This window comes from Phyllobates terribilis, unplaced genomic scaffold, assembly GCF_046119375.1.
Source record: "Phyllobates terribilis strain yellow unplaced genomic scaffold, ASM4611937v1 Scaffold_2134__1_contigs__length_162224, whole genome shotgun sequence".
Classification (NCBI taxonomy): Eukaryota; Metazoa; Chordata; class Amphibia; order Anura; family Dendrobatidae; genus Phyllobates; species Phyllobates terribilis.
The window spans coordinates 1-26390 of record NW_027364893.1 but is presented as its reverse complement, the minus strand read 5'-3'; the positions used below and the strand labels follow the sequence as shown (position 1 = coordinate 26390).

The following is a 26390-nucleotide window of genomic DNA, read 5'->3' as shown; positions in this document are numbered from 1 at the left end:
GGAGCGGACGTGTGGCTGCACTGCGCGGGAGCGGACGTGTGGCTGCACGGCGCGGGAGCGGACGTGTGGCTGCACTGCGCGGGAGCGGACGTGTGGCTGCACTGCGCGGGAGCGGACGTGTGGCTGCACTGCGCGGGAGCCGACGTGTGACTGCACTGCTTGTGACCCGACGTGTGGCTGCACTGCGCGGGAGCGGACGTGTGGCTGCACTGCGCGGGAGCGGACGTGTGGCTGCACTGCGCGGGAGCGGACGTGTGGCTGCACTGCGCGGGAGCGGACGTGTGGCTGCACGGCGCGGGAGCGGACGTGTGGCTGCACGGCGCGGGAGCGGACGTGTGGCTGCACGGCGCGGGAGCGGACGTGTGGCTGCACTGCGCGGGAGCGGACGTGTGGCTGCACTGCGCGGGAGCGGACGTGTGGCTGCACGGCGCGGGAGCGGACGTGTGGCTGCACTGCGCGGGAGCGGACGTGTGGCTGCACTGCTTGTGACCCGACGTGTGGCTGCACTGCGCGGGAGCGGACGTGTGGCTGCACTGCGCGGGAGCGGACGTGTGGCTGCACTGCGCGGGAGCGGACGTGTGGCTGCACTGCGCGGGAGCCGACGTGTGGCTGCACTGCGCGGGAGCGGACGTGTGGCTGCACTGCGCGGGAGCGGACGTGTGGCTGCACTGCGCGGGAGCGGACGTGTGGCTGCACTGCGCGGGAGCGGACGTGTGGCTGCACGGCGCGGGAGCGGACGTGTGGCTGCACGGCGCGGGAGCGGACGTGTGGCTGCACGGCGCGGGAGCGGACGTGTGGCTGCACTGCGCGGGAGCGGACGTGTGGCTGCACTGCGCGGGAGCGGACGTGTGGCTGCACGGCGCGGGAGCGGACGTGTGGCTGCACTGCGCGGGAGCGGACGTGTGGCTGCACTGCTTGTGACCCGACGTGTGGCTGCACTGCGTGGGAGCGGACGTGTGGCTGCACGGCGCGGGAGCGGACGTGTGGCTGCACTGCTTGTGACCCGACGTGTGGCTGCACTGCGCGGGAGCGGACGTGTGGCTGCACTGCGCGGGAGCGGACGTGTGGCTGCACTGCGCGGGAGCGGACGTGTGGCTGCACTGCGCGGGAGCGGACGTGTGGCTGCACGGCGCGGGAGCGGACGTGTGGCTGCACGGCGCGGGAGCGGACGTGTGGCTGCACGGCGCGGGAGCGGACGTGTGGCTGCACGGCGCGGGAGCGGACGTGTGGCTGCACGGCGCGGGAGCGGACGTGTGGCTGCACGGCGCGGGAGCGGACGTGTGGCTGCACGGCGCGGGAGCGGACGTGTGGCTGCACTGCGCGGGAGCGGACGTGTGGCTGCACTGCGCGGGAGCGGACGTGTGGCTGCACTGCGCGGGAGCGGACGTGTGGCTGCACGGCGCGGGAGCGGACGTGTGGCTGCACTGCGCGGGAGCGGACGTGTGGCTGCACTGCGCGGGAGCGGACGTGTGGCTGCACTGCGCGGGAGCCGACGTGTGACTGCACTGCTTGTGACCCGACGTGTGGCTGCACTGCGCGGGAGCGGACGTGTGGCTGCACTGCGCGGGAGCGGACGTGTGGCTGCACTGCGCGGGAGCGGACGTGTGGCTGCACTGCGCGGGAGCGGACGTGTGGCTGCACGGCGCGGGAGCGGACGTGTGGCTGCACGGCGCGGGAGCGGACGTGTGGCTGCACGGCGCGGGAGCGGACGTGTGGCTGCACTGCGCGGGAGCGGACGTGTGGCTGCACTGCGCGGGAGCGGACGTGTGGCTGCACGGCGCGGGAGCGGACGTGTGGCTGCACTGCGCGGGAGCGGACGTGTGGCTGCACTGCTTGTGACCCGACGTGTGGCTGCACTGCGCGGGAGCGGACGTGTGGCTGCACTGCGCGGGAGCGGACGTGTGGCTGCACTGCGCGGGAGCGGACGTGTGGCTGCACTGCGCGGGAGCCGACGTGTGGCTGCACTGCGCGGGAGCGGACGTGTGGCTGCACTGCGCGGGAGCGGACGTGTGGCTGCACTGCGCGGGAGCGGACGTGTGGCTGCACTGCGCGGGAGCCGACGTGTGGCTGCACTGCGCGGGAGCGGACGTGTGGCTGCACTGCTTGTGAGCCGACGTGTGGCTGCACTGCGCGGGAGCGGACGTGTGGCTGCACGGCGCGGGAGCGGACGTGTGGCTGCACTGCGCGGGAGCGGACGTGTGGCTGCACTGCTTGTGACCCGACGTGTGGCTGCACTGCGCGGGAGCGGACGTGTGGCTGCACTGCGCGGGAGCGGACGTGTGGCTGCACTGCGCGGGAGCCGACGTGTGACTGCACTGCTTGTGACCCGACGTGTGGCTGCACTGCGCGGGAGCGGACGTGTGGCTGCACTGCGCGGGAGCGGACGTGTGGCTGCACTGCGCGGGAGCGGACGTGTGGCTGCACGGCGCGGGAGCGGACGTGTGGCTGCACGGCGCGGGAGCGGACGTGTGGCTGCACGGCGCGGGAGCGGACGTGTGGCTGCACTGCGCGGGAGCGGACGTGTGGCTGCACTGCGCGGGAGCGGACGTGTGGCTGCACGGCGCGGGAGCGGACGTGTGGCTGCACTGCGCGGGAGCGGACGTGTGGCTGCACTGCTTGTGACCCGACGTGTGGCTGCACTGCGTGGGAGCGGACGTGTGGCTGCACGGCACGGGAGCGGACGTGTGGCTGCACTGCGCGGGAGCGGACGTGTGGCTGCACTGCGCGGGAGCGGACGTGTGGCTGCACGGCGCGGGAGCGGACGTGTGGCTGCACGGCGCGGGAGCGGACGTGTGGCTGCACGGCGCGGGAGCGGACGTGTGGCTGCACGGCGCGGGAGCGGACGTGTGGCTGCACGGCGCGGGAGCGGACGTGTGGCTGCACTGCGCGGGAGCCGACGTGTGACTGCACTGCGCGGGAGCGGACGTGTGGCTGCACGGCGCGGGAGCGGACGTGTGGCTGCACTGCGCAGGAGCGGACGTGTGGCTGCACTGCTCGGGAGCTGACGTGTGGCTGCACGGCGCGGGAGCGGATGTGTGGCTGCACGGCGCGGGAGCGGACGTGTGGCTGCACTGCTTGTGACCCGACGTGTGGCTGCACTGCGCGGGAGCGGACGTGTGGCTGCACTGCGCGGGAACGGACGTGTGGCTGCACTGCGCGGGAGCGGACGTGTGGCTGCACTGCGCGGGAGCGGACGTGTGGCTGCACTGCGCGGGAGCGGACGTGTGGCTGCACTGCGCGGGAGCGGACGTGTGGCTGCACTGCGCGGGAGCGGACGTGTGGCTGCACTGCGCGGGAGCGGACGTGTGGCTGCACGGCGCGGGAGCGGACGTGTGGCTGCACGGCGCGGGAGCGGACGTGTGGCTGCACGGCGCGGGAGCGGACGTGTGGCTGCACTGCTTGTGACCCGACGTGTGGCTGCACTGCGTGGGAGCGGACGTGTGGCTGCACGGCGCGGGAGCGGACGTGTGGCTGCACTGCTTGTGACCCGACGTGTGGCTGCACTGCGCGGGAGCGGACGTGTGGCTGCACTGCGCGGGAGCGGACGTGTGGCTGCACTGCGCGGGAGCGGACGTGTGGCTGCACTGCGCGGGAGCGGACGTGTGGCTGCACGGCGCGGGAGCGGACGTGTGGCTGCACGGCGCGGGAGCGGACGTGTGGCTGCACGGCGCGGGAGCGGACGTGTGGCTGCACGGCGCGGGAGCGGACGTGTGGCTGCACTGCGCGGGAGCGGACGTGTGGCTGCACTGCGCGGGAGCGGACGTGTGGCTGCACGGCGCGGGAGCGGAGGTGTGGCTGCACTGCGCGGGAGCGGACGTGTGGCTGCACTGCTTGTGACCCGACGTGTGGCTGCACTGCGCGGGAGCGGACGTGTGGCTGCACTGCGCGGGAGCGGACGTGTGGCTGCACTGCGCGGGAGCGGACGTGTGGCTGCACTGCGCGGGAGCGGACGTGTGGCTGCACTGCGCGGGAGCGGACGTGTGGCTGCACGGCGCGGGAGCGGACGTGTGGCTGCACGGCGCGGGAGCGGACGTGTGGCTGCACGGCGCGGGAGCGGACGTGTGGCTGCACGGCGCGGGAGCGGACGTGTGGCTGCACTGCGCGGGAGCGGACGTGTGGCTGCACTGCGCGGGAGCGGACGTGTGGCTGCACGGCGCGGGAGCGGAGGTGTGGCTGCACTGCGCGGGAGCGGACGTGTGGCTGCACTGCTTGTGACCCGACGTGTGGCTGCACTGCGCGGGAGCGGACGTGTGGCTGCACTGCGCGGGAGCCGACGTGTGACTGCACTGCTTGTGACCCGACGTGTGGCTGCACTGCGCGGGAGCGGACGTGTGGCTGCACTGCGCGGGAGCGGACGTGTGGCTGCACTGCGCGGGAGCGGACGTGTGGCTGCACTGCGCGGGAGCGGACGTATGGCTGCACGGCGCGGGAGCGGACGTGTGGCTGCACGGCGCGGGAGCGGACGTGTGGCTGCACTGCGCGGGAGCGGACGTGTGGCTGCACTGCGCGGGAGCGGACGTGTGGCTGCACTGCGCGGGAGCGGACGTGTGGCTGCACTGCTTGTGACCCGACGTGTGGCTGCACTGCGTGGGAGCGGACGTGTGGCTGCACGGCGCGGGAGCGGACGTGTGGCTGCACTGCTTGTGACCCGACGTGTGGCTGCACTGCGCGGGAGCGGACGTGTGGCTGCACTGCGCGGGAGCGGACGTGTGGCTGCACTGCGCGGGAGCGGACGTGTGGCTGCACTGCGCGGGAGCGGACGTGTGGCTGCACGGCGCGGGAGCGGACGTGTGGCTGCACGGCGCGGGAGCGGACGTGTGGCTGCACTGCGCGGGAGCGGACGTGTGGCTGCACTGCGCGGGAGCGGACGTGTGGCTGCACGGCGCGGGAGCGGACGTGTGGCTGCACTGCGCGGGAGCGGACGTGTGGCTGCACGGCGCGGGAGCGGACGTGTGGCTGCACGGCGCGGGAGCGGACGTGTGGCTGCACTGCGCGGGAGCGGACGTGTGGCTGCACTGCGCGGGAGCGGACGTGTGGCTGCACGGCGCGGGAGCGGACGTGTGGCTGCACTGCGCGGGAGCGGACGTGTGGCTGCACTGCTTGTGACCCGACGTGTGGCTGCACTGCGTGGGAGCGGACGTGTGGCTGCACGGCACGGGAGCGGACGTGTGGCTGCACTGCTTGTGACCCGACGTGTGGCTGCACTGCGCGGGAGCGGACGTGTGGCTGCACTGCGCGGGAGCGGACGTGTGGCTGCACTGCGCGGGAGCGGACGTGTGGCTGCACTGCGCGGGAGCGGACGTGTGGCTGCACGGCGCGGGAGCGGACGTGTGGCTGCACGGCGCGGGAGCGGACGTGTGGCTGCACGGCGCGGGAGCGGACGTGTGGCTGCACGGCGCGGGAGCGGACGTGTGGCTGCACGGCGCCGGAGCGGACGTGTGGCTGCACGGCGCGGGAGCGGACGTGTGGCTGCACTGCGCGGGAGCGGACGTGTGGCTGCACTGCTTGTGACCCGACGTGTGGCTGCACTGCGCGGGAGCGGACGTGTGGCTGCACTGCGCGGGAGCCGACGTGTGACTGCACTGCTTGTGACCCGACGTGTGGCTGCACTGCGCGGGAGCGGACGTGTGGCTGCACTGCGCGGGAGCGGACGTGTGGCTGCACTGCGCGGGAGCGGACGTGTGGCTGCACTGCGCGGGAGCGGACGTGTGGCTGCACGGCGCGGGAGCGGACGTGTGGCTGCACGGCGCGGGAGCGGACGTGTGGCTGCACGGCGCGGGAGCGGACGTGTGGCTGCACTGCGCGGGAGCGGACGTGTGGCTGCACTGCGCGGGAGCGGACGTGTGGCTGCACGGCGCGGGAGCGGACGTGTGGCTGCACTGCGCGGGAGCGGACGTGTGGCTGCACTGCGCGGGAGCGGACGTGTGGCTGCACTGCGCGGGAGCGGACGTGTGGCTGCACTGCGCGGGAGCCGACGTGTGACTGCACTGCGCGGGAGCGGACGTGTGGCTGCACGGCGCGGGAGCGGACGTGTGGCTGCACTGCGCGGGAGCGGACGTGTGGCTGCACTGCTCGGGAGCGGACGTGTGGCTGCACGGCGCGGGAGCGGACGTGTGGCTGCACGGCGCGGGAGCGGACGTGTGGCTGCACTGCTTGTGACCCGACGTGTGGCTGCACTGCGCGGGAGCGGACGTGTGGCTGCACTGCGCGGGAGCGGACGTGTGACTGCACTGCGCGGGAGCGGACGTGTGGCTGCACTGCGCGGGAGCGGACGTGTGGCTGCACTGCGCGCGAGCGGACGTGTGGCTGCACTGCGCGGGAGCGGACGTGTGGCTGCACTGCGCGGGAGCGGACGTGTGGCTGCACTGCGCGGGAGCGGACGTGTGGCTGCACTGCGCGGGAGCGGACGTGTGGCTGCACGGCGCGGGAGCGGACGTGTGGCTGCACGGCGCGGGAGCGGACGTGTGGCTGCACTGCTTGTGACCCGACGTGTGGCTGCACTGCGTGGGAGCGGACGTGTGGCTGCACGGCGCGGGAGCGGACGTGTGGCTGCACTGCTTGTGACCCGACGTGTGGCTGCACTGCGCGGGAGCGGACGTGTGGCTGCACTGCGCGGGAGCGGACGTGTGGCTGCACTGCGCGGGAGCGGACGTGTGGCTGCACTGCGCGGGAGCGGACGTGTGGCTGCACGGCGCGGGAGCGGACGTGTGGCTGCACGGCGCGGGAGCGGACGTGTGGCTGCACGGCGCGGGAGCGGACGTGTGGCTGCACTGCGCGGGAGCGGACGTGTGGCTGCACTGCTTGTGACCCGACGTGTGGCTGCACTGCGTGGGAGCGGACGTGTGGCTGCACGGCGCGGGAGCGGACGTGTGGCTGCACTGCTTGTGACCCGACGTGTGGCTGCACTGCGCGGGAGCGGACGTGTGGCTGCACTGCGCGGGAGCGGACGTGTGGCTGCACTGCGCGGGAGCGGACGTGTGGCTGCACTGCGCGGGAGCGGACGTGTGGCTGCACGGCGCGGGAGCGGACGTGTGGCTGCACTGCGCGGGAGCGGACGTGTGGCTGCACTGCGCGGGAGCGGACGTGTGGCTGCACGGCGCGGGAGCGGACGTGTGGCTGCACTGCGCGGGAGCTGACGTGTGGCTGCACTGCTTGTGACCCGACGTGTGGCTGCACTGCGCGGGAGCGGACGTGTGGCTGCACGGCGCGGGAGCGGACGTGTGGCTGCACTGCGCGGGAGCGGACGTGTGGCTGCACTGCGCGGGAGCGGACGTGTGGCTGCACTGCTTGTGACCCGACGTGTGGCTGCACTGCGCGGGAGCGGACGTGTGGCTGCACTGCGCGGGAGCGGACGTGTGGCTGCACTGCGCGGGAGCCGACGTGTGACTGCACTGCGCGGGAGCGGACGTGTGGCTGCACTGCGCGGGAGCGGACGTGTGGCTGCACTGCGCGGGAGCGGACGTGTGGCTGCACTGCGCGGGAGCGGACGTGTGGCTGCACTGCGCGGGAGCGGACGTGTGGCTGCACTGCGCGGGAGCCGACGTGTGGCTGCACTGCGCGGGAGCGGACGTGTGGCTGCACTGCTTGTGAGCCGACGTGTGGCTGCACTGCGCGGGAGCGGACGTGTGGCTGCACGGCGCGGGAGCGGACGTGTGGCTGCACTGCGCGGGAGCGGACGTGTGGCTGCACTGCTTGTGACCCGACGTGTGGCTGCACTGCGCGGGAGCGGACGTGTGGCTGCACTGCGCGGGAGCGGACGTGTGGCTGCACTGCGCGGGAGCCGACGTGTGACTGCACTGCTTGTGACCCGACGTGTGGCTGCACTGCGCGGGAGCGGACGTGTGGCTGCACTGCGCGGGAGCGGACGTGTGGCTGCACTGCGCGGGAGCGGACGTGTGGCTGCACTGCGCGGGAGCGGACGTGTGGCTGCACGGCGCGGGAGCGGACGTGTGGCTGCACGGCGCGGGAGCGGACGTGTGGCTGCACGGCGCGGGAGCGGACGTGTGGCTGCACTGCGCGGGAGCGGACGTGTGGCTGCACTGCGCGGGAGCGGACGTGTGGCTGCACGGCGCGGGAGCGGACGTGTGGCTGCACTGCGCGGGAGCGGACGTGTGGCTGCACTGCTTGTGACCCGACGTGTGGCTGCACTGCGTGGGAGCGGACGTGTGGCTGCACGGCGCGGGAGCGGACGTGTGGCTGCACTGCTTGTGACCCGACGTGTGGCTGCACTGCGCGGGAGCGGACGTGTGGCTGCACTGCGCGGGAGCGGACGTGTGGCTGCACTGCGCGGGAGCGGACGTGTGGCTGCACTGCGCGGGAGCGGACGTGTGGCTGCACGGCGCGGGAGCGGACGTGTGGCTGCACGGCGCGGGAGCGGACGTGTGGCTGCACGGCGCGGGAGCGGACGTGTGGCTGCACGGCGCGGGAGCGGACGTGTGGCTGCACGGCGCCGGAGCGGACGTGTGGCTGCACTGCGCGGGAGCGGACGTGTGGCTGCACTGCTTGTGACCCGACGTGTGGCTGCACTGCGCGGGAGCGGACGTGTGGCTGCACTGCGCGGGAGCGGACGTGTGGCTGCACTGCGCGGGAGCCGACGTGTGACTGCACTGCTTGTGACCCGACGTGTGGCTGCACTGCGCGGGAGCGGACGTGTGGCTGCACTGCGCGGGAGCGGACGTGTGGCTGCACTGCGCGGGAGCGGACGTGTGGCTGCACTGCGCGGGAGCGGACGTGTGGCTGCACGGCGCGGGAGCGGACGTGTGGCTGCACGGCGCGGGAGCGGACGTGTGGCTGCACGGCGCGGGAGCGGACGTGTGGCTGCACTGCGCGGGAGCGGACGTGTGGCTGCACTGCTTGTGACCCGACGTGTGGCTGCACTGCGCGGGAGCGGACGTGTGGCTGCACTGCGCGGGAGCGGACGTGTGGCTGCACTGCGCGGGAGCCGACGTGTGACTGCACTGCGCGGGAGCGGACGTGTGGCTGCACGGCGCGGGAGCGGACGTGTGGCTGCACTGCTCGGGAGCGGACGTGTGGCTGCACGGCGCGGGAGCGGACGTGTGGCTGCACGGCGCGGGAGCGGACGTGTGGCTGCACTGCTTGTGACCCGACGTGTGGCTGCACTGCGCGGGAGCGGACGTGTGGCTGCACTGCGCGGGAGCGGACGTGTGGCTGCACTGCGCGGGAGCCGACGTGTGACTGCACTGCGCGGGAGCGGACGTGTGGCTGCACTGCGCGGGAGCGGACGTGTGGCTGCACTGCGCGGGAGCCGACGTGTGGCTGCACTGCGCGGGAGCGGACGTGTGGCTGCACTGCGCGGGAGCGGACGTGTGGCTGCACGGCGCGGGAGCGGACGTGTGGCTGCACGGCGCGGGAGCGGACGTGTGGCTGCATGGCGCGGGAGCGGACGTGTGGCTGCACTGCTTGTGACCCGACGTGTGGCTGCACTGCGTGGGAGCGGACGTGTGGCTGCACGGCGCGGGAGCGGACGTGTGGCTGCACTGCTTGTGACCCGACGTGTGGCTGCACTGCGCGGGAGCGGACGTGTGGCTGCACTGCGCGGGAGCGGACGTGTGGCTGCACAGCGCGGGGCCCCACGTATCATCACTCCGCACAGCAGAAATGTGTCCTAATCACACATGGACAAAGCAGCCATCACTTCATGGTGCGAGAAAGCAAAAAGCCTGGAGGGGAAATCATCCAGACACCAGGGCCCCAGGGTTGGATCTTAAAATCATGTATACTTTTGAAGAAAGAGGGAGGGAGGTTATTATTTTTTCAATTTAGATTTTTTACATCTGACTTGTTAAATGAATCCCATCTGTCAGCCGCGCTCTGCTCACCACCCTTATCTTATCACCTTGTTCACATTAATCTGACCTTTCTCCAGCATGGATACCTGACTCTGTCCTCAGAAAGCATCCACTAAGAGAATCAAAGGGAACCTGTCATGTAAAGAAACACTATTAACCTGCAGATATGGGGTTAACTGGGAGATATGGGGTTAAACATGAGATATGGGGTTAATATGCAGGTTAACAGCGTTCTGAAGCCGTGTGGTCGCTGTACTGATCGCACGGCAACTGGGATGAAATGAACTTCACTCCAGCCTGGCAGCCTCGGGCTTTCAGTTATTGGGGTGCGGCCGGCACTTACTGACAGCCAGCTCTAATGCTGAGCACCCCCCGACTGAAAGCCCAAGGTACATTCATTTCCCCTCACTGCAGGCGCCGGGCCGGTTTTGAATGCTATTAATCTGCAGGTTCACCCCATATCTGCGGGTTAATAGCATTTTTTTACATGACAGTTACCCTTTAAATCTGCCCTGTGCACATTATCTGTGGTTTCCATCTGAGGCGGCGGACTCTGCTATTGGGGACTATACACTGTGTTCCAAATTATTATGCAAATAATATTTTCTCAGATTTTCCCACATTCCCTCTATGAATTGCAGTCATTGTCATTTTCCAGTCTAATAACTATTCGAGGACAATTGAAAGGTTTTTGTATAAACTGCCGATGATAACAGGAGATTTATAAAAAAATAAAAAACTCAAACTGCCCTCAAAATGCATGTTCCAAATTATTCTGCACAGCAGAGGTTTCAACCTTTTCATTTTAATAAAGAACAAAAAAATGGTCATTTGTGAAATTCTAAGCATTAGCCGGTTATTACACACTGAAATCACACAGTTTTCACCTCAAAACTTTATTCTAGGTGATGTTACATTTGCACATAGGACCGCTTGTTGGAAAGGAGCTTCTGAACTCTCTCGTCCATTGAATTTGTCAGGTTTTGGATGGTTTCTGCTTCAGTTGTTTTGCATGAGGACAGAATACCCTCCCAGAGCTGTTGCTTAGATGTGAACTGCCTCCCGCCATCATAGACACTCCTTTTGATGATGCTCCAGAGGTTCTCAATGGGGTTGAGGTCAGGGGAGCATGGGGGTCACACCATAAGTTTGTCCCCTTTTATGCCCATAGCAGCCAGAGATGCAGATGTGTTATGTGCAGCATGAGACGGGGCATTATCAAGCATGAAATGATCTCGATGGTCCAGATGGATGGAGTGGAGGATGGCTGGTTGATGAACACCCCATGCAAACATGGCTACGGCGCCGACAAGGAGGAGGTGGAGTAATGTTTTGGGCTGGAATCATGGGGAGAGAGATTGTCGGCCCTTTTACGATCCCTGAAGGGGTAAAGATGAACTCCATAATGTATGTTGAGTTTCTCAAACAGCACTTCCTGCCATGGTTCAAGAAGAAGAACCGTGTATTTCACAGCAAGATCATTTCATGCATGATAATGCCCCGTCTCATGCTGCACATAACACATCTGCATCTCTGGCTGCTATGGGCATAAAAGGGGACAAACTTATGGTGTGACCCCCATGCTCCCCTGACCTCTACCCCATTGAGAACCTTTGGAGCATCATTAAAAGGAGTGTCTATGATGGCGGGAGGCAGTTCACATCTAAGGAACAGCTCTGGGAGGGTATTCTGTCCTCATGCAAAACAACTGAAGCAGAAACCATCCAAAACCTGACAATTCAATGGACGAGAGAGTTCAGAAGCTCCTTTCCAACAAGGGGTCCTATGTGAAAATGTAACATCACCTAGAATAAAGTTTTGAGGTGAAAACTGTTTGATTTCAGTGTGTAATAACCGGCTAATGCTTAGAATTTCACAAATGACCATTTTTTTGTTCTTTATTAAAATGAAAAGGTTGAAACCTCTGCTGTGCAAAATAATTTGGAACATGCATTTTGAGGGCAGTTTGAGTTTTTTATTTTTTTATAAATCTCCTGTTATCATCGGCAGTTTATACAAAAACCTTTCAATTGTCCTCGAATAGTTATTAGACTGGAAAATTACAATGACTGCAATTCATATAGGGAATGTGGGAAAATCTGAGAAAATATTATTTGCATAATAATTTGGAACACAGTGTATCGATTCATCCCTATAACCAGAGAATTCACCATGATGAAGGACACATATGGCTGAAAATACGCTCTGATCGGCACTGACCGCTCGTGTGTGATCGGCACTGACCGCTCGTGTGTGATCGGCACTGACCGCTCGTGTGTGATCGGCACTGACCGCTCGTGTGTGATCGGCACTGACTGCTCGTGTGTGACTGGCATTCTCCGCTCTCGTGTGACTGGCATTCTCCGCTCTCGTGTGACTGGCATTCTCCGCTCTCGTGTGACTGGCATTCTCCGCTCTCGTGTGACTGGCATTCTCCGCTCTCGTGTGACTGGCATTCTCCGCTCTCGTGTGACTGGCATTCTCCGCTCTCGTGTGACTGGCATTCTCCGCTCTCGTGTGACTAGCATTCTCCGCTCTCGTGTGACCGGCATTCTCCGCTCTCGTGTGACCGGCATTCTCCGCTCTCGTGTGACTGGCATTCTCCGCTCTCGTGTGACCGGCATTCTCCGCTCTCGTGTGACCAGCATTCTCCGCTCTCGTGTGACCGGCATTCATCGCTCTTCTGTAATCGGCATTGTTATAAAATATTAGAAATCTCTCTCTCCCTCTGAAATCCCTCTCACTCTTCCATCCTCCCCTATACCATTTGTTAAAGGAGCAAGAGCTAAGGAGCTGTCTCTGTGCAAATGGCAGTACATAAAAGAGGTGGCAAACTCAACTATCCAGGCTAGTTACCATACCAAATGGAGAGACATGGGTGACGAATAGACACCTTTGAACATATGGGTCAGAGACTGAAAAGGACTGGAAACATCTCGTTAAAGCTTCAAAGGGAAACTATCACACTCTGTACAATAGCCGGGTCATTGTCATTTGCGCTTTCCTTTAATCACCAGACATCAGGCCGACTCGTAGGCACCGACTTGAAATGTGCAATATCAGAAGTTCTATAATTCCGATTGTGATGGGACACACATTTTTAGCAGCGGGGCTAGCTAAGGAACAGTAGGCATATTTTTCCATATCTGTGAGCCCTCCCGGTGAGCTGTAACACAAGAACACAAAAATAAGGGACAGCAGCCATGTCATGTGTGGTCTCAAAGTAAAGGTAAAATCGCAATAAAAAAAGATGGCATCACTTGCTAACTTCTGTGATCAACCATTGAGGAGATATCACAGAAATTAGAAGTTTAATAAAACCAGACCACGTGAGACCAGCCCACGTGAGGTCATCACAGGGGAGTGTGTGGGCAGGCCCCCATTTGGCATAAAAGATCAAGCTGTATATGGGTCTGTACTCATGCTGGGAGATACATATTTGTGTAAGCAGGGGTCCCGTTCCATAACGGCCAGAATTGGAGAGCTTCCCTCCAGCTAAACTGAATCGTCTCTGCGATCGGTCTAGTAAGTTTCTTCTGTTAATCCCTTTTATTTTGTGTAACTGTATATGCTGTATTGTCTTGTCCCCCTTTGTAAAATCTTTTGTGTATTTTTTTCATAAACGCTGCCTCCCTTTGGATGAAATATAAAATTTAATAGTCCTGTTTCTTCTGTTCTGTAATTGTTCCTCCCCTGAAGCTACCAGAAAGCAGGCATCCAATCAGGCCTGTAGTGGATTTTATATATTTTAAAAAACGAAACTGATTGGTGGTGGCAGCGAATAAACTTAATTGGGCTATCGTGAAGCTGACGGTGATCGTACGGGGGCATGTACACATATTCCATGCGCTGGAATTTGGAGGTGTGTATGCCATACGCTCACTGCTCACTTGCCGATAACTACTTAGTGAGTAATCGGGACAGTGCGTGTGCATAATCCCTGACAAATTGGTGGCAGCGGTGGGATTTTGTATGATCTCGCCTGTGTCTTCTTGACAGGCATTCACCGCTCTTCTGTGATCGTCATTCACTGCTTTTCTGTGATCGTCATTCACCGCTCTTGTGTGACCGGCATTCTCCGCTCTTGTGTGACCGGCATTCTCCGCTCTTGTGTGACCGGCATTCTCCGCTCTTGTGTGACCGGCATTCTCCGCTCTTGTGTGACCGGCATTCTCCGCTCTTGTGTGACCGGCATTCTCCGCTCTTGTGTGACCGGCATTCTCCGCTCTTGTGTGACCGGCATTCTCCGCTCTTGTGTGACCGGCATTCTCCGCTCTTGTGTGACCGGCATTCTCCGCTCTTGTGTGACCGGCATTCTCCGCTCTTGTGTGACCGGCATTCTCCGCTCTTGTGTGACTGGCATTCTCTGCTCTTGTGTGACTGGCATTCTCTGCTCTTGTGTGACTGGCATTCACTGCTCTTGTGTGACCGGCATTCACCGCTTTTCTGTGACCGGCGTTCACCGCTTTTCTGTGACCGGCGTTCACCGCTTTTCTGTGACCGGCGTTCACCGCTGTTCTGTGACCGGCGTTCACCGCTCTTCTGTGACCGGCGTTCACCGCTCTTCTGTGACCGGCGTTCACCGCTCTTCTGTGACCGGCGTTCACCGCTCTTCTGTGACCGGCGTTCACCGCTCTTGTGTGACCGGCGTTCACCGCTCTTGTGTGACCGGCGTTCACCGCTCTTGTGTGACCGGCGTTCACCGCTCTTGTGTGACCGGCGTTCACCTCTCTTGTGTGACCGGCGTTCACCTCTCTTGTGTGACCGGCGTTCACCGCTCTTGTGTGACCGGCGTTCACCGCTCTTGTGTGACCGGCGTTCACTGCTCTTGTGTGACCGGCGTTCACCGCTCTTCTGTGACCGGTGTTCACCGCTCTTCTGTGACCGGCGTTCACCGCTCTTGTGTGACCGGCGTTCACCGCTCTTGTGTGACAGACCCCAAAAGACTGCAGCAGAGAAAGGTGGGAGAGACAGACCCCAAAAGACTGCAGCAGTGAAAGGTGGGAGAGACAGACCCCAAAAGACTGCAGAAGAGAAAGGTGGGAGAGACAGACCCCAAAAGACTGCAGCAGAGAAAGGTGGGAGAGACAGACCCCAAAAGACTGCAGAAGAGAAAGGTGGAGAGACAGACCCCAAAAGACTGCAGCAGAGAAAGGTGGGAGAGACAAACCCCAAAAGACTGCAGCAGAGAAAGGTGGGAGAGACAGACCCCAAAAGACTGCAGCAGAGGAAGGTGGGAGAGACAGACCCCAAAAGACTGCAGCAGAGGAAGGTGGGAGAGACAGACCCCAAAAGACTGCAGCAGAGAAAGGTGGGAGAGACAGACCCCAAAAGACTGCAGCAGAGGAAGGTGGGAGAGACAGACCCCAAAAGACTGCAGCAGAGAAAGGTGGGAGAGACAGACCCCAAAAGACTGCAGAAGAGAAAGGTGGGAGAGACAGACCCCAAAAGACTGCAGCAGAGAAAGGTGGAGAGACAGACCCCAAAAGACTGCAGCAGAGAAAGGTGGGAGAGACAGACCCCAAAAGACTGCAGCAGAGAAAGGTGGGAGAGACAGACCCCAAAAGACTGCAGCAGAGAAAGGTGGGAGAGACAGACCCCAAAAGACTGCAGCAGAGAAAGGTGGAGAGACAGACCCCAAAAGACTGCAGCAGAGAAAGGTGGGAGAGACAGACCCCAAAAGACTGCAGCAGAGGAAGGTGGGAGAGACAGACCCCAAAAGACTGCAGCAGAGAAAGGTGGGAGAGACAGACCCCAAAAGACTGCAGCAGAGGAAGGTGGGAGAGACAGACCCCAAAAGACTGCAGCAGAGAAAGGTGGGAGAGACAGACCCCAAAAGACTGCAGCAGAGGAAGGTGGGAGAGACAGACCCCAAAAGACTGCAGCAGAGAAAGGTGGGAGAGACAGACCCCAAAAGACTGCAGAAGAGAAAGGTGGGAGAGACATACCCCAAAAGACTGCAGCAGAGAAAGGTGGGAGAGACAGACCCCAAAAGACTGCAGAAGAGAAAGGTGGAGAGACAGACCCCAAAAGACTGCAGCAGAGGAAGGTGGGAGACACAGACCCCAAAAGACTGCAGCAGAGGAAGGTGGGAGAGACAGACCCCAAAAGACTGCAGCAGAGAAAGGTGGGAGAGACAGACCCCAAAAGACTGCAGCAGAGAAAGGTGGGAGAGACAGACCTCAAATGACTGCAGAGAAAGGTGGGAGAGACAGACCCCAAAAGACTGCAGCAGAGAAAGATGGGAGAGACAGACCCCAAAAGACTGCAGAAGAGAAAGGTGGAGAGACAGACCCCAAAAGACTGCAGCAGAGAAAGGTGGAGAGACAGACCCCAAAAGACTGCAGCAGAGGAAGGTGGGAGAGACAGACCCCAAAAGACTGCAGAAGAGAAAGGTGGAGAGACAGACCCCAAAAGACTGCAGCAGAGGAAGGTGGGAGAGACAGACCCCAAAAGACTGCAGCAGAGAAAGGTGGGAGAGACAGACCTCAAATGACTGCAGAGAAAGGTGGGAGAGACATACCCCAAAAGACTGCAGCAGAGAAAGATGGGAGAGACAGACCCCAAAAGACTGCAGAAGAGAAAGGTGGAGAGACAGACCCCAAAAGACTGCAGCAGAGAAAGGTGGAGAGACAGACCCCAAAAGACTGCAGCAGAGGAAGGTGGGAGAGACAGACCCCAAAAGACTGCAGAAGAGAAAGGTGGAGAGACAGACCCCAAAAGACTGCAGCAGAGGAAGGTGGGAGAGACAGACCCCAAAAGACTGCAGCAGAGGAAGGTGGGAGAGACAGACCCCAAAAGACTGCAGCAGAGAAAGGTGGAGAGACAGACCCCAAAAGACTGCAGCAGAGAAAGGTGGGAGAGACAGACCCCAAAAGACTGCAGAAGAGAAAGGTGGGAGAGACAGACCCCAAAAGACTGCAGCAGAGAAAGGTGGAGAGACAGACCCCAAAAGACTGCAGCAGAGAAAGGTGGGAGAGACAGACCCCAAAAGACTGCAGCAGAGAAAGGTGGAGAGACAGACCCCAAAAGACTGCAGAAGAGAAAGGTGGGAGAGACAGACCCCAAAAGACTGCAGCAGAGGAAGGTGGGAGAGACAGACCCCAAAAGACTGCAGAAGAGAAAGGTGGAGAGACAGACCCCAAAAGACTGCAGCAGAGGAAGTTGGGAGAGACAGACCCCAAAAGACTGCAGAAGAGAAAGGTGGAGAGACAGACCCCAAAAGACTGCAGCAGAGGAAGGTGGGAGAGACAGACCCCAAAAGACTGCAGCAGAGGAAGGTGGGAGAGACAGACCCCAAAAGACTGCAGCAGAGAAAGGTGGGAGAGACAGACCCCAAAAGACTGCAGCAGAAAAAGGTGGGAGAGACAGACCTCAAATGACTGCAGAGAAAGGTGGGAGAGACAGACCCCAAAAGACTGCAGCAGAGAAAGATGGGAGAGGCAGACCCCAAAAGACTGCAGCAGAGAAAGATGGGAGAGACAGACCCCAAAAGACTGCAGAAGAGAAAGGTGGAGAGACAGACCCCAAAAGACTGCAGAAGAGAAAGGTGGAGAGACAGACCCCAAAAGACTGCAGCAGAGAAAGGTGGAGAGACAGACCCCAAAAGACTGCAGCAGAGGAAGGTGGGAGAGACAGACCCCAAAAGACTGCAGAAGAGAAAGGTGGAGAGACAGACCCCAAAAGACTGCAGCAGAGGAAGGTGGGAGAGACAGACCCCAAAAGACTGCAGCAGAGGAAGGTGGGAGAGACAGACCCCAAAAGACTGCAGCAGAGAAAGGTGGAGAGACAGACCCCAAAAGACTGCAGCAGAGAAAGGTGGGAGAGACAGACCCCAAAAGACTGCAGCAGAGAAAGGTGGAGAGACAGACCCCAAAAGACTGCAGCAGAGGAAGGTGGGAGAGACAGACCCCAAAAGACTGCAGAAGAGAAAGGTGGAGAGACAGACCCCAAAAGACTGCAGCAGAGAAAGGTGGGAGAGACAAACCCCAAAAGACTGCAGCAGAGAAAGGTGGAGAGACAGACCCCAAAAGACTGCAGCAGAGGAAGGTGGGAGAGACAGACCCCAAAAGACTGCAGCAGAGAAAGGTGGAGAGACAGACCCCAAAAGACTGCAGCAGAGGAAGGTGGGAGAGACAGACCCCAAAAGACTGCAGAAGAGAAAGGTGGAGAGACAGACCCCAAAAGACTGCAGCAGAGAAAGGTGGGAGAGACAGACCCCAAAAGACTGCAGAAGAGAAAGGTGGAGAGACAGACCCCAAAAGACTGCAGCAGAGAAAGGTGGAGAGACAGACCCCAAAAGACTGCAGCAGAGGAAGGTGGGAGAGACAAACCCCAAAAGACTGCAGCAGAGAAAGGTGGAGAGACAGACCCCAAAAGACTGCAGCAGAGGAAGGTGGGAGAGACAGACCCCAAAAGACTGCAGAAGAGAAAGGTGGAGAGACAGACCCCAAAAGACTGCAGCAGAGAAAGGTGGGAGAGACAGACCCCAAAAGACTGCAGAAGAGAAAGGTGGAGAGACAGACCCCAAAAGACTGCAGCAGAGAAAGGTGGGAGAGACAAACCCCAAAAGACTGCAGCAGAGAAAGGTGGGAGAGACAGACCCCAAAAGACTGCAGCAGAGGAAGGTGGGAGAGACAGACCCCAAAAGACTGCAGCAGAGGAAGGTGGGAGAGACAGACCCCAAAAGACTGCAGCAGAGGAAGGTGGGAGAGACAGACCCCAAAAGACTGCAGCAGAGAAAGGTGGGAGAGACAGACCCCAAAAGACTGCAGCAGAGGAAGGTGGGAGAGACAGACCCCAAAAGACTGCAGCAGAGAAAGGTGGGAGAGACAGACCCCAAAAGACTGCAGAAGAGAAAGGTGGGAGAGACAGACCCCAAAAGACTGCAGCAGAGAAAGGTGGAGAGACAGACCCCAAAAGACTGCAGCAGAGAAAGGTGGGAGAGACAGACCCCAAAAGACTGCAGCAGAGAAAGGTGGGAGAGACAGACCCCAAAAGACTGCAGCAGAGAAAGGAGGGAGAGACACACCCCAAAAGACTGCAGCAGAGAAAGGTGGAGAGACAGACCCCAAAAGACTGCAGCAGAGAAAGGTGGGAGAGACAGACCCCAAAAGACTGCAGCAGAGGAAGGTGGGAGAGACAGACCCCAAAAGACTGCAGCAGAGAAAGGTGGGAGAGACAGACCCCAAAAGACTGCAGCAGAGGAAGGTGGGAGAGACAGACCCCAAAAGACTGCAGCAGAGGAAGGTGGGAGAGACAGACCCCAAAAGACTGCAGCAGAGAAAGGTGGGAGAGACAGACCCCAAAAGACTGCAGAAGAGAAAGGTGGGAGAGACAGACCCCAAAAGACTGCAGCAGAGAAAGGTGGAGAGACAGACCCCAAAAGACTGCAGCAGAGAAAGGTGGGAGAGACAGACCCCAAAAGACTGCAGCAGAGAAAGGTGGGAGAGACAGTCCCCAAAAGACTGCAGCAGAGAAAGGAGGGAGAGACACACCCCAAAAGACTGCAGCAGAGAAAGGTGGAGAGACAGACCCCAAAAGACTGCAGCAGAGAAAGGTGGGAGAGACAGACCCCAAAAGACTGCAGCAGAGGAAGGTGGGAGAGACAGACCCCAAAAGACTGCAGCAGAGAAAGGTGGGAGAGACAGACCCCAAAAGACTGCAGCAGAGGAAGGTGGGAGAGACAGACCCCAAAAGACTGCAGCAGAGAAAGGTGGGAGAGACAGACCCCAAAAGACTGCAGAAGAGAAAGGTGGGAGAGACATACCCCAAAAGACTGCAGCAGAGAAAGGTGGGAGAGACAGACCCCAAAAGACTGCAGAAGAGAAAGGTGGAGAGACAGACCCCAAAAGACTGCAGCAGAGGAAGGTGGGAGAGACAGACCCCAAAAGACTGCAGCAGAGGAACGTGGGAGAGACAGACCCCAAAAGACTGCAGCAGAGAAAGGTGGGAGAGACAAACCCCAAAAGACTGCAGCAGAGGAAGGTGGGAGAGACAGACCTCAAATGACTGCAGAGAAAGGTGGGAGAGACATACCCCAAAAGACTGCAGCAGAGAAAGATGGGAGAGACAGACCCCAAAAGACTGCAGCAGAGAAAGGTGGAGAGACAGACCCCAAAAGACTGCAGCAGAGAAAGGTGGAGAGACAGACCCCAAAAGACTGCAGCAGAGGAAGGTGGGAGAGACAGACCCCAAAAGACTGCAGAAGAGAAAGGTGGAGAGACAGACCCCAAAAGACTGCAGCAGAGGAAGGTGGGAGAGACAGACCCCAAAAGACTGCAGAAGAGAAAGGTGGAGAGACAGACCCCAAAAGACTGCAGCAGAGGAAGTTGGGAGAGACAGACCCCAAAAGACTGCAGAAGAGAAAGGTGGAGAGACAGACCCCAAAAGACTGCAGCAGAGGAAGGTGGGAGAGACAGACCCCAAAAGACTGCAGCAGAGGAAGGTGGGAGAGACAGACCCCAAAAGACTGCAGCAGAGAAAGGTGGGAGAGACAGACCCCAAAAGACTGCAGCAGAAAAAGGTGGGAGAGACAGACCTCAAATGACTGCAGAGAAAGTTGGGAGAGACAGACCCCAAAAGACTGCAGCAGAGAAAGATGGGAGAGGCAGACCCCAAAAGACTGCAGCAGAAAAAGATGGGAGAGACAGACCCCAAAAGACTGCAGAAGAGAAAGGTGGAGAGACAGACCCCAAAAGACTGCAGCAGAGAAAGGTGGAGAGACAGACCCCAAAAGACTGCAGCAGAGGAAGGTGGGAGAGACAGACCCCAAAAGACTGCAGAAGAGAAAGGTGGAGAGACAGACCCCAAAAGACTGCAGCAGAGGAAGGTGGGCGAGACAGACCCCAAAAGACTGCAGCAGAGGAAGGTGGGAGAGACAGACCCCAAAAGACTGCAGCATAGAAAGGTGGAGAGACAGACCCCAAAAGACTGCAGCAGAGAAAGGTGGGAGAGACAGACCCCAAAAGACTGCAGCAGAGAAAGGTGGAGAGACAGACCCCAAAAGACTGCAGAAGAGAAAGGTGGGAGAGACAGACCCCAAAAGACTGCAGAAGAGAAAGGTGGGAGAGACAGACCCCAAAAGACTGCAGAAGAGAAAGGTGGAGAGACAGACCCCAAAAGACTGCAGCAGAGGAAGGTGGGAGAGACAGACCCCAAAAGACTGCAGCAGAGGAAGGTGGGAGAGACAGACCCCAAAAGACTGCAGCAGAGGAAGGTGGGAGAGACAGACCCCAAAAGACTGCAGCAGAGAAAGGTGGGAGAGACAGACCCCAAAAGACTGCAGCAGAAAAAGGTGGGAGAGACAGACCTCAAATGACTGCAGAGAAAGGTGGGAGAGACAGACCCCAAAAGACTGCAGCAGAGAAAGATGGGAGAGGCAGACCCCAAAAGACTGCAGCAGAGAAAGATGGGAGAGACAGACCCCAAAAGACTGCAGAAGAGAAAGGTGGAGAGACAGACCCCAAAAGACTGCAGCAGAGAAAGGTGGAGAGACAGACCCCAAAAGACTGCAGCAGAGGAAGGTGGGAGAGACAGACCCCAAAAGACTGCATTAGAGAAAGGTGGAGAGACAGACCCCAAAAGACTGCAGCAGAGGAAGGTGGGCGAGACAGACCCCAAAAGACTGCAGCAGAGGAAGGTGGGAGAGACAGACCCCAAAAGACTGCAGCAGAGAAAGGTGGAGAGACAGACCCCAAAAGACTGCAGCAGAGAAAGGTGGGAGAGACAGACCCCAAAAGACTGCAGCAGAGAAAGGTGGAGAGACAGACCCCAAAAGACTGCAGAAGAGAAAGGTGGGAGAGACAGACCCCAAAAGACTGCAGAAGAGAAAGGTGGGAGAGACAGACCCCAAAAGACTGCAGAAGAGAAAGGTGGAGAGACAGACCCCAAAAGACTGCAGCAGAGGAAGGTGGGAGAGACAGACCCCAAAAGACTGCAGCAGAGAAAGGTGGAGAGACAGACCCCAAAAGACTGCAGCAGAGGAAGGTGGGAGAGACAGACCCCAAAAGACTGCAGCAGAGAAAGGTAGAGAGACAGACCCCAAAAGACTGCAGAGAAAGGTGGGAGAGACAGACCCCAAAAGACTGCAGCAGAAAAAGGTGGGAGAGACAGACCCCAAAAGACTGCAGAGAAAGGTGGGAGAGACAGACCCCAAAAGACTGCAGCAGAGAAAGGTGGAGAGACAGACCCCAAAAGACTGCAGAGAAAGGTGGGAGAGACAGACCCCAAAAGACTGCAGCAGAAAAAGGTGGGAGAGACAGACCCCAAAAGACTGCAGCAGAGAAAGGTGGGAGAGACAGACCCCAAAAGACTGCAGAAGAGAAAGGTGGGAGAGACAGACCCCAAAAGACTGCAGCAGAGAAAGGTGGAGAGACAGACCCCAAAAGACTGCAGCAGAGAAAGATAGACAGACCCCAAAAGACTGCAGCAGAGAAAGGTGGAGAGACAGACCCCAAAAGACTGCAGCAGAGAAAGGTGGGAGAGACAGACCCCAAAAGACTGCAGAAGAGAAAGGTGGGAGAGACAGACCCCAAAAGACTGCAGCAGAGGAAGGTGGAGAGACAGACCCCAAAAGACTGCAGCAGAGAAAGGTGGAGAGACAGACCCCAAAAGACTGCAGAAGAGGAAGGTGGGAGAGACAGACCCCAAAAGACTGCAGAAGAGAAAGGTGGGAGAGACAGACCCCAAAAGACTGCAGCAGAGAAAGGTGGGAGAGACAGACCCCAAAAGACTGCAGAGAAAGGTGGGAGAGACAGACCCCAAAAGACTGCAGAAGAGAAAGGTGGGAGAGACAGACCCCAAAAGACTGCAGCAGAGGAAGGTGGGAGAGACAGACCCCAAAAGACTGCAGAAGAGAAAGGTGGAGAGACAGACCCCAAAAGACTGCAGCAGAGGAAGGTGGGAGAGACAGACCCCAAAAGACTGCAGCAGAGAAAGGTGGGAGAGACAGACCCCAAAAGACTGCAGAGAAAGGTGGGAGAGACAGACCACAAAAGACTGTAGCAGAGAAAGGTGGGAGAGACAGACCCCAAAAGACTGCAGCAGAGAAAGGTGGGAGAGACAGACCCCAAAAGACTGCAGAGAAAGGTGGGAGAGACAGACCCCAAAAGACTGCAGCAGAGAAAGATGGGAGAGACAGACCCCAAAAGACTGCAGAAGAGAAAGGTGGAGAGACAGACCCCAAAAGACTGCAGAGAAAGGTGGGAGAGACAGACCCCAAAAGACTGCAGAGAAAGGTGGGAGAGACAGACCCCAAAAGACTGCAGAAGAGAAAGATAGACAGATGTTCGTACAAAGTACTGACTCAGGGGCTGAATACTAATGCGCGGCACAATTCTCAGATTTATATTTTTAACATATTTAGAAAACCTCGTGTCATTTCCTTTACACTTTACAAATACTTGTTACTTTGTGTTGTGTCATATAAAATACATATAAGTTTATGGGTGCAACGGGAAAAAAAATCAAGAGTTCACAGGGTATGAAGACATTTTCAAGGTACTGTATGTGTTACGTGGCACTGATAAATGCTTAATTTCTTGTCTTGCAGTATTCATGAATGCCGCCATCCCTATTGCTGCCGTGCTCATAGTAAGTGTATTCGTTCTTGTCCCAGTGGCTTCTGGTGCTGCCCCCTGTTGCCGCCGCTATTGTTGCCTTCTGCTGCCGCCACTGCCGTTATCACTGCTGCCGCTGTTGTCACTGCCCCTTGCCGCCACATCTATCCCTGCCCCTTGCTGCTCCCGCTATCCCTGGCCCCTGCTGCGACCACTATCCCTGCCCCTTTCTGCTGTCACTGCCCCTTGCTGCCACCATTATTCCTGTCCCCTGCTGCCACCACTATCCCTGCCCCTTGCTGCCACCACTATCCCTGTCCCCTGCTGCCACCACTATCCCTTCCCCTTGCTGCTGTCACTGCCCCCTGCTGTCACCACTATCCCTGTCCCCTGCTGCCACCACTATCCCTTCCCCTTGCTGCTGTCCCTGTCCCCTGCTGCCACCACTATCCCTGTCCCCTGCTGCCACCACTATCCCTGTCCCCTGCTGCCACCATTATCCCTTCCCCTTCCTGCTGTCACTGCCCCTTGCTGCCACCACTATCCCTGTCCCTTGCTGCCACCACTATCCCTGTCCCCTGCTGCCATCACTATCCCTTCCCCTTGCTGCTGTCACTGCCCTTTGCTGCCACCATTATCCCTGCCCCTTGCTGCCACCACTATCCCTGCCCCTTGCTGCCACCACTATCCCTGCCCCTTGCTGCCACCACTATCCCTGCCCCTTGCTGCCACCACTATCCCTGCCCCTTGCTGCCCCCGCTATCCCTGCCCCTTGCTGCCACCACTGTCCCTGTCCCCTGCTGCCATCACTATCCCTGCCCCTTGCTGCCACCACTATCCCTGTCCCCTGCTGCCACCACTATCCCTTCCCCTTGCTGCTGTCACTGCCCCCTGCTGTCACCACTATCCCTGTCCCCTGCTGCCACCACTATTCCTGTCCCCTGCTGCCACCACTATCCCTTCCCCTTGCTGCTGTCACTGCCCCCTGCTGTCACCACTATCCCTGTCCCCTGCTGTCACCACTATCCCTGTCCCCTGCTGCCACCACTATCCCTTCCCCTTGCTGCTGTCACTGCCCCTTGCTGCCACCACTATCCCTGCCCCTTGCTTCCACCACTATCCCTGTCCCCTGCTGCCACCACTATCCCTGCCCCTTGCTGCTGTCACTGCCCCTTGCTGCCACACTATCCGTGCCCCTTGCTGCCACACTATCCCTGCGCCTTGCTGCCATCACTATTCCTGTCCCCTGCTGCCACCACTATCCCTGCCCCTTGCTGCCACCACTGTCCCTGTCCCCTGCTGCCACCACTATCCCTTCCCCTTGCTGCTGTCACTGCCCCCTGCTGTCACCACTATCCCTGTCCCCTGCTGCCACCACTATCCCTTCCCCTTGCTGCTGTCCCTGTCCCCTGCTGCCACCACTATCCCTGTCCCCTGCTGCCACCACTATCCCTGTCCCCTGCTGCCACCACTATCCCTTCCCCTTCCTGCTGTCACTGCCCCTTGCTGCCACCACTATCCCTGTCCCTTGCTGCCACCACTATCCCTGTCCCCTGCTGCCATCACTATCCCTTCCCCTTGCTGCTGTCACTGCCCCTTGCTGCCACCATTATCCCTGCCCCTTGCTGCCACCACTATCCCTGTCCCCTGCTGCCACCACTATCCCTTCCCCTTGCTGCTGTCACTGCCCCCTGCTGTCACCACTATCCCTGTCCCCTGCTGCCACCACTATTCCTGTCCCCTGCTGCCACCACTATCCCTTCCCCTTGCTGCTGTCACTGCCCCCTGCTGTCACCACTATCCCTGTCCCCTGCTGCCACCACTATTCCTGTCCCCTGCTGCCACCACTATCCCTTCCCCTTGCTGCTGTCACTGCCCCCTGCTGTCACCACTATCCCTGTCCCCTGCTGCCACCACTATCCCTTCCCCTTGCTGCTGTCACTGCCCCTTGCTGCCACCACTATCCCTGCCCCTTGCTTCCACCACTATCCCTGTCCCCTGCTGCCACCACTATCCCTGCCCCTTGCTGCTGTCACTGCCCCTTGCTGCCACACTATCCGTGCCCCTTGCTGCCACACTATCCCTGCGCCTTGCTGCCACCACTATTCCTGTCCCCTGCTGCCACCACTATCCCTGCCCCTTGCTGCCACCACTATCCCTGTCCCCTGCTGCCACCACTATCCCTTCCCCTTGCTGCTGTCACTGCCCCCTGCTGTCACCACTATCCCTGTCCCCTGCTGCCACCACTATCCCTTCCCCTTGCTGCTGTCACTGCCCCCTGCTGCCACCACTATCCCTGTCCCCTGCTGCCACCACTATTCCTGTCCCCTGCTGCCACCACTATCCCTTCCCCTTGCTGCTGTCACTGCCCCCTGCTGTCACCACTATCCCTGTCCCCTGCTGCCACCACTATCCCTGCCCCTTGCTGCCACCACTATCCCTGTCCCCTGCTGCCACCACTATCCCTGCCCCTTGCTGCTGTCACTGCCCCTTGCTGCCACACTATCCGTGCCCCTTGCTGCCACACTATCCCTGCGCCTTGCTGCCACCACTATTCCTGTCCCCTGCTGCCACCACTATCCCTGCCCCTTGCTGCTGTCACTGCCCCTTGCTGCCACACTATCCGTGCCCCTTGCTGCCACACTATCCCTGCGCCTTGCTGCCACCACTATTCCTGTCCCCTGCTGCCACCACTATCCCTGCCCCTTGCTGCCACCACTATCCCTGTCCCCTGCTGCCACCACTATCCCTTCCCCTTGCTGCTGTCACTGCCCCCTGCTGTCACCACTATCCCTGTCCCCTGCTGCCACCACTATCCCTTCCCCTTGCTGCCCCCGGTATCCCTGTCCCCTGCTGCCACCACTATCCCTTCCCCTTGCTGCCCCCGGTATCCCTGTCCCCTGCTGCCACCACTATCCCTGCCCCTTGCTGCCCCCGGTATCCCTGTCCCCTGCTGCCGCTATCGCTACCCCCTGCTGCTGACCCGTTTCCCCCCTCTCTTTTCATCCAGACGTTTGTGGTT

At 60.3% G+C, this 26390-nt stretch overlaps 1 protein-coding gene across 1 annotated transcript in view; it reads left to right on the top strand.

The window, feature by feature from the left end:
- Positions 1-23402, top strand: part of LOC141245816 (ATP-binding cassette sub-family C member 8-like) — a gene marked incomplete at its 3' end in the record, with an annotated part of 139562 nt that extends 116160 nt beyond the window's left edge. The window contains exon 11 of the mRNA XM_073669087.1: positions 23362-23402. Within this exon, the coding sequence (XP_073525188.1) occupies positions 23362-23402 (41 nt within the window). The remainder of the gene's footprint in view (positions 1-23361) is intronic.
- Positions 23403-26390: the final 2988 nt, after the last annotated feature.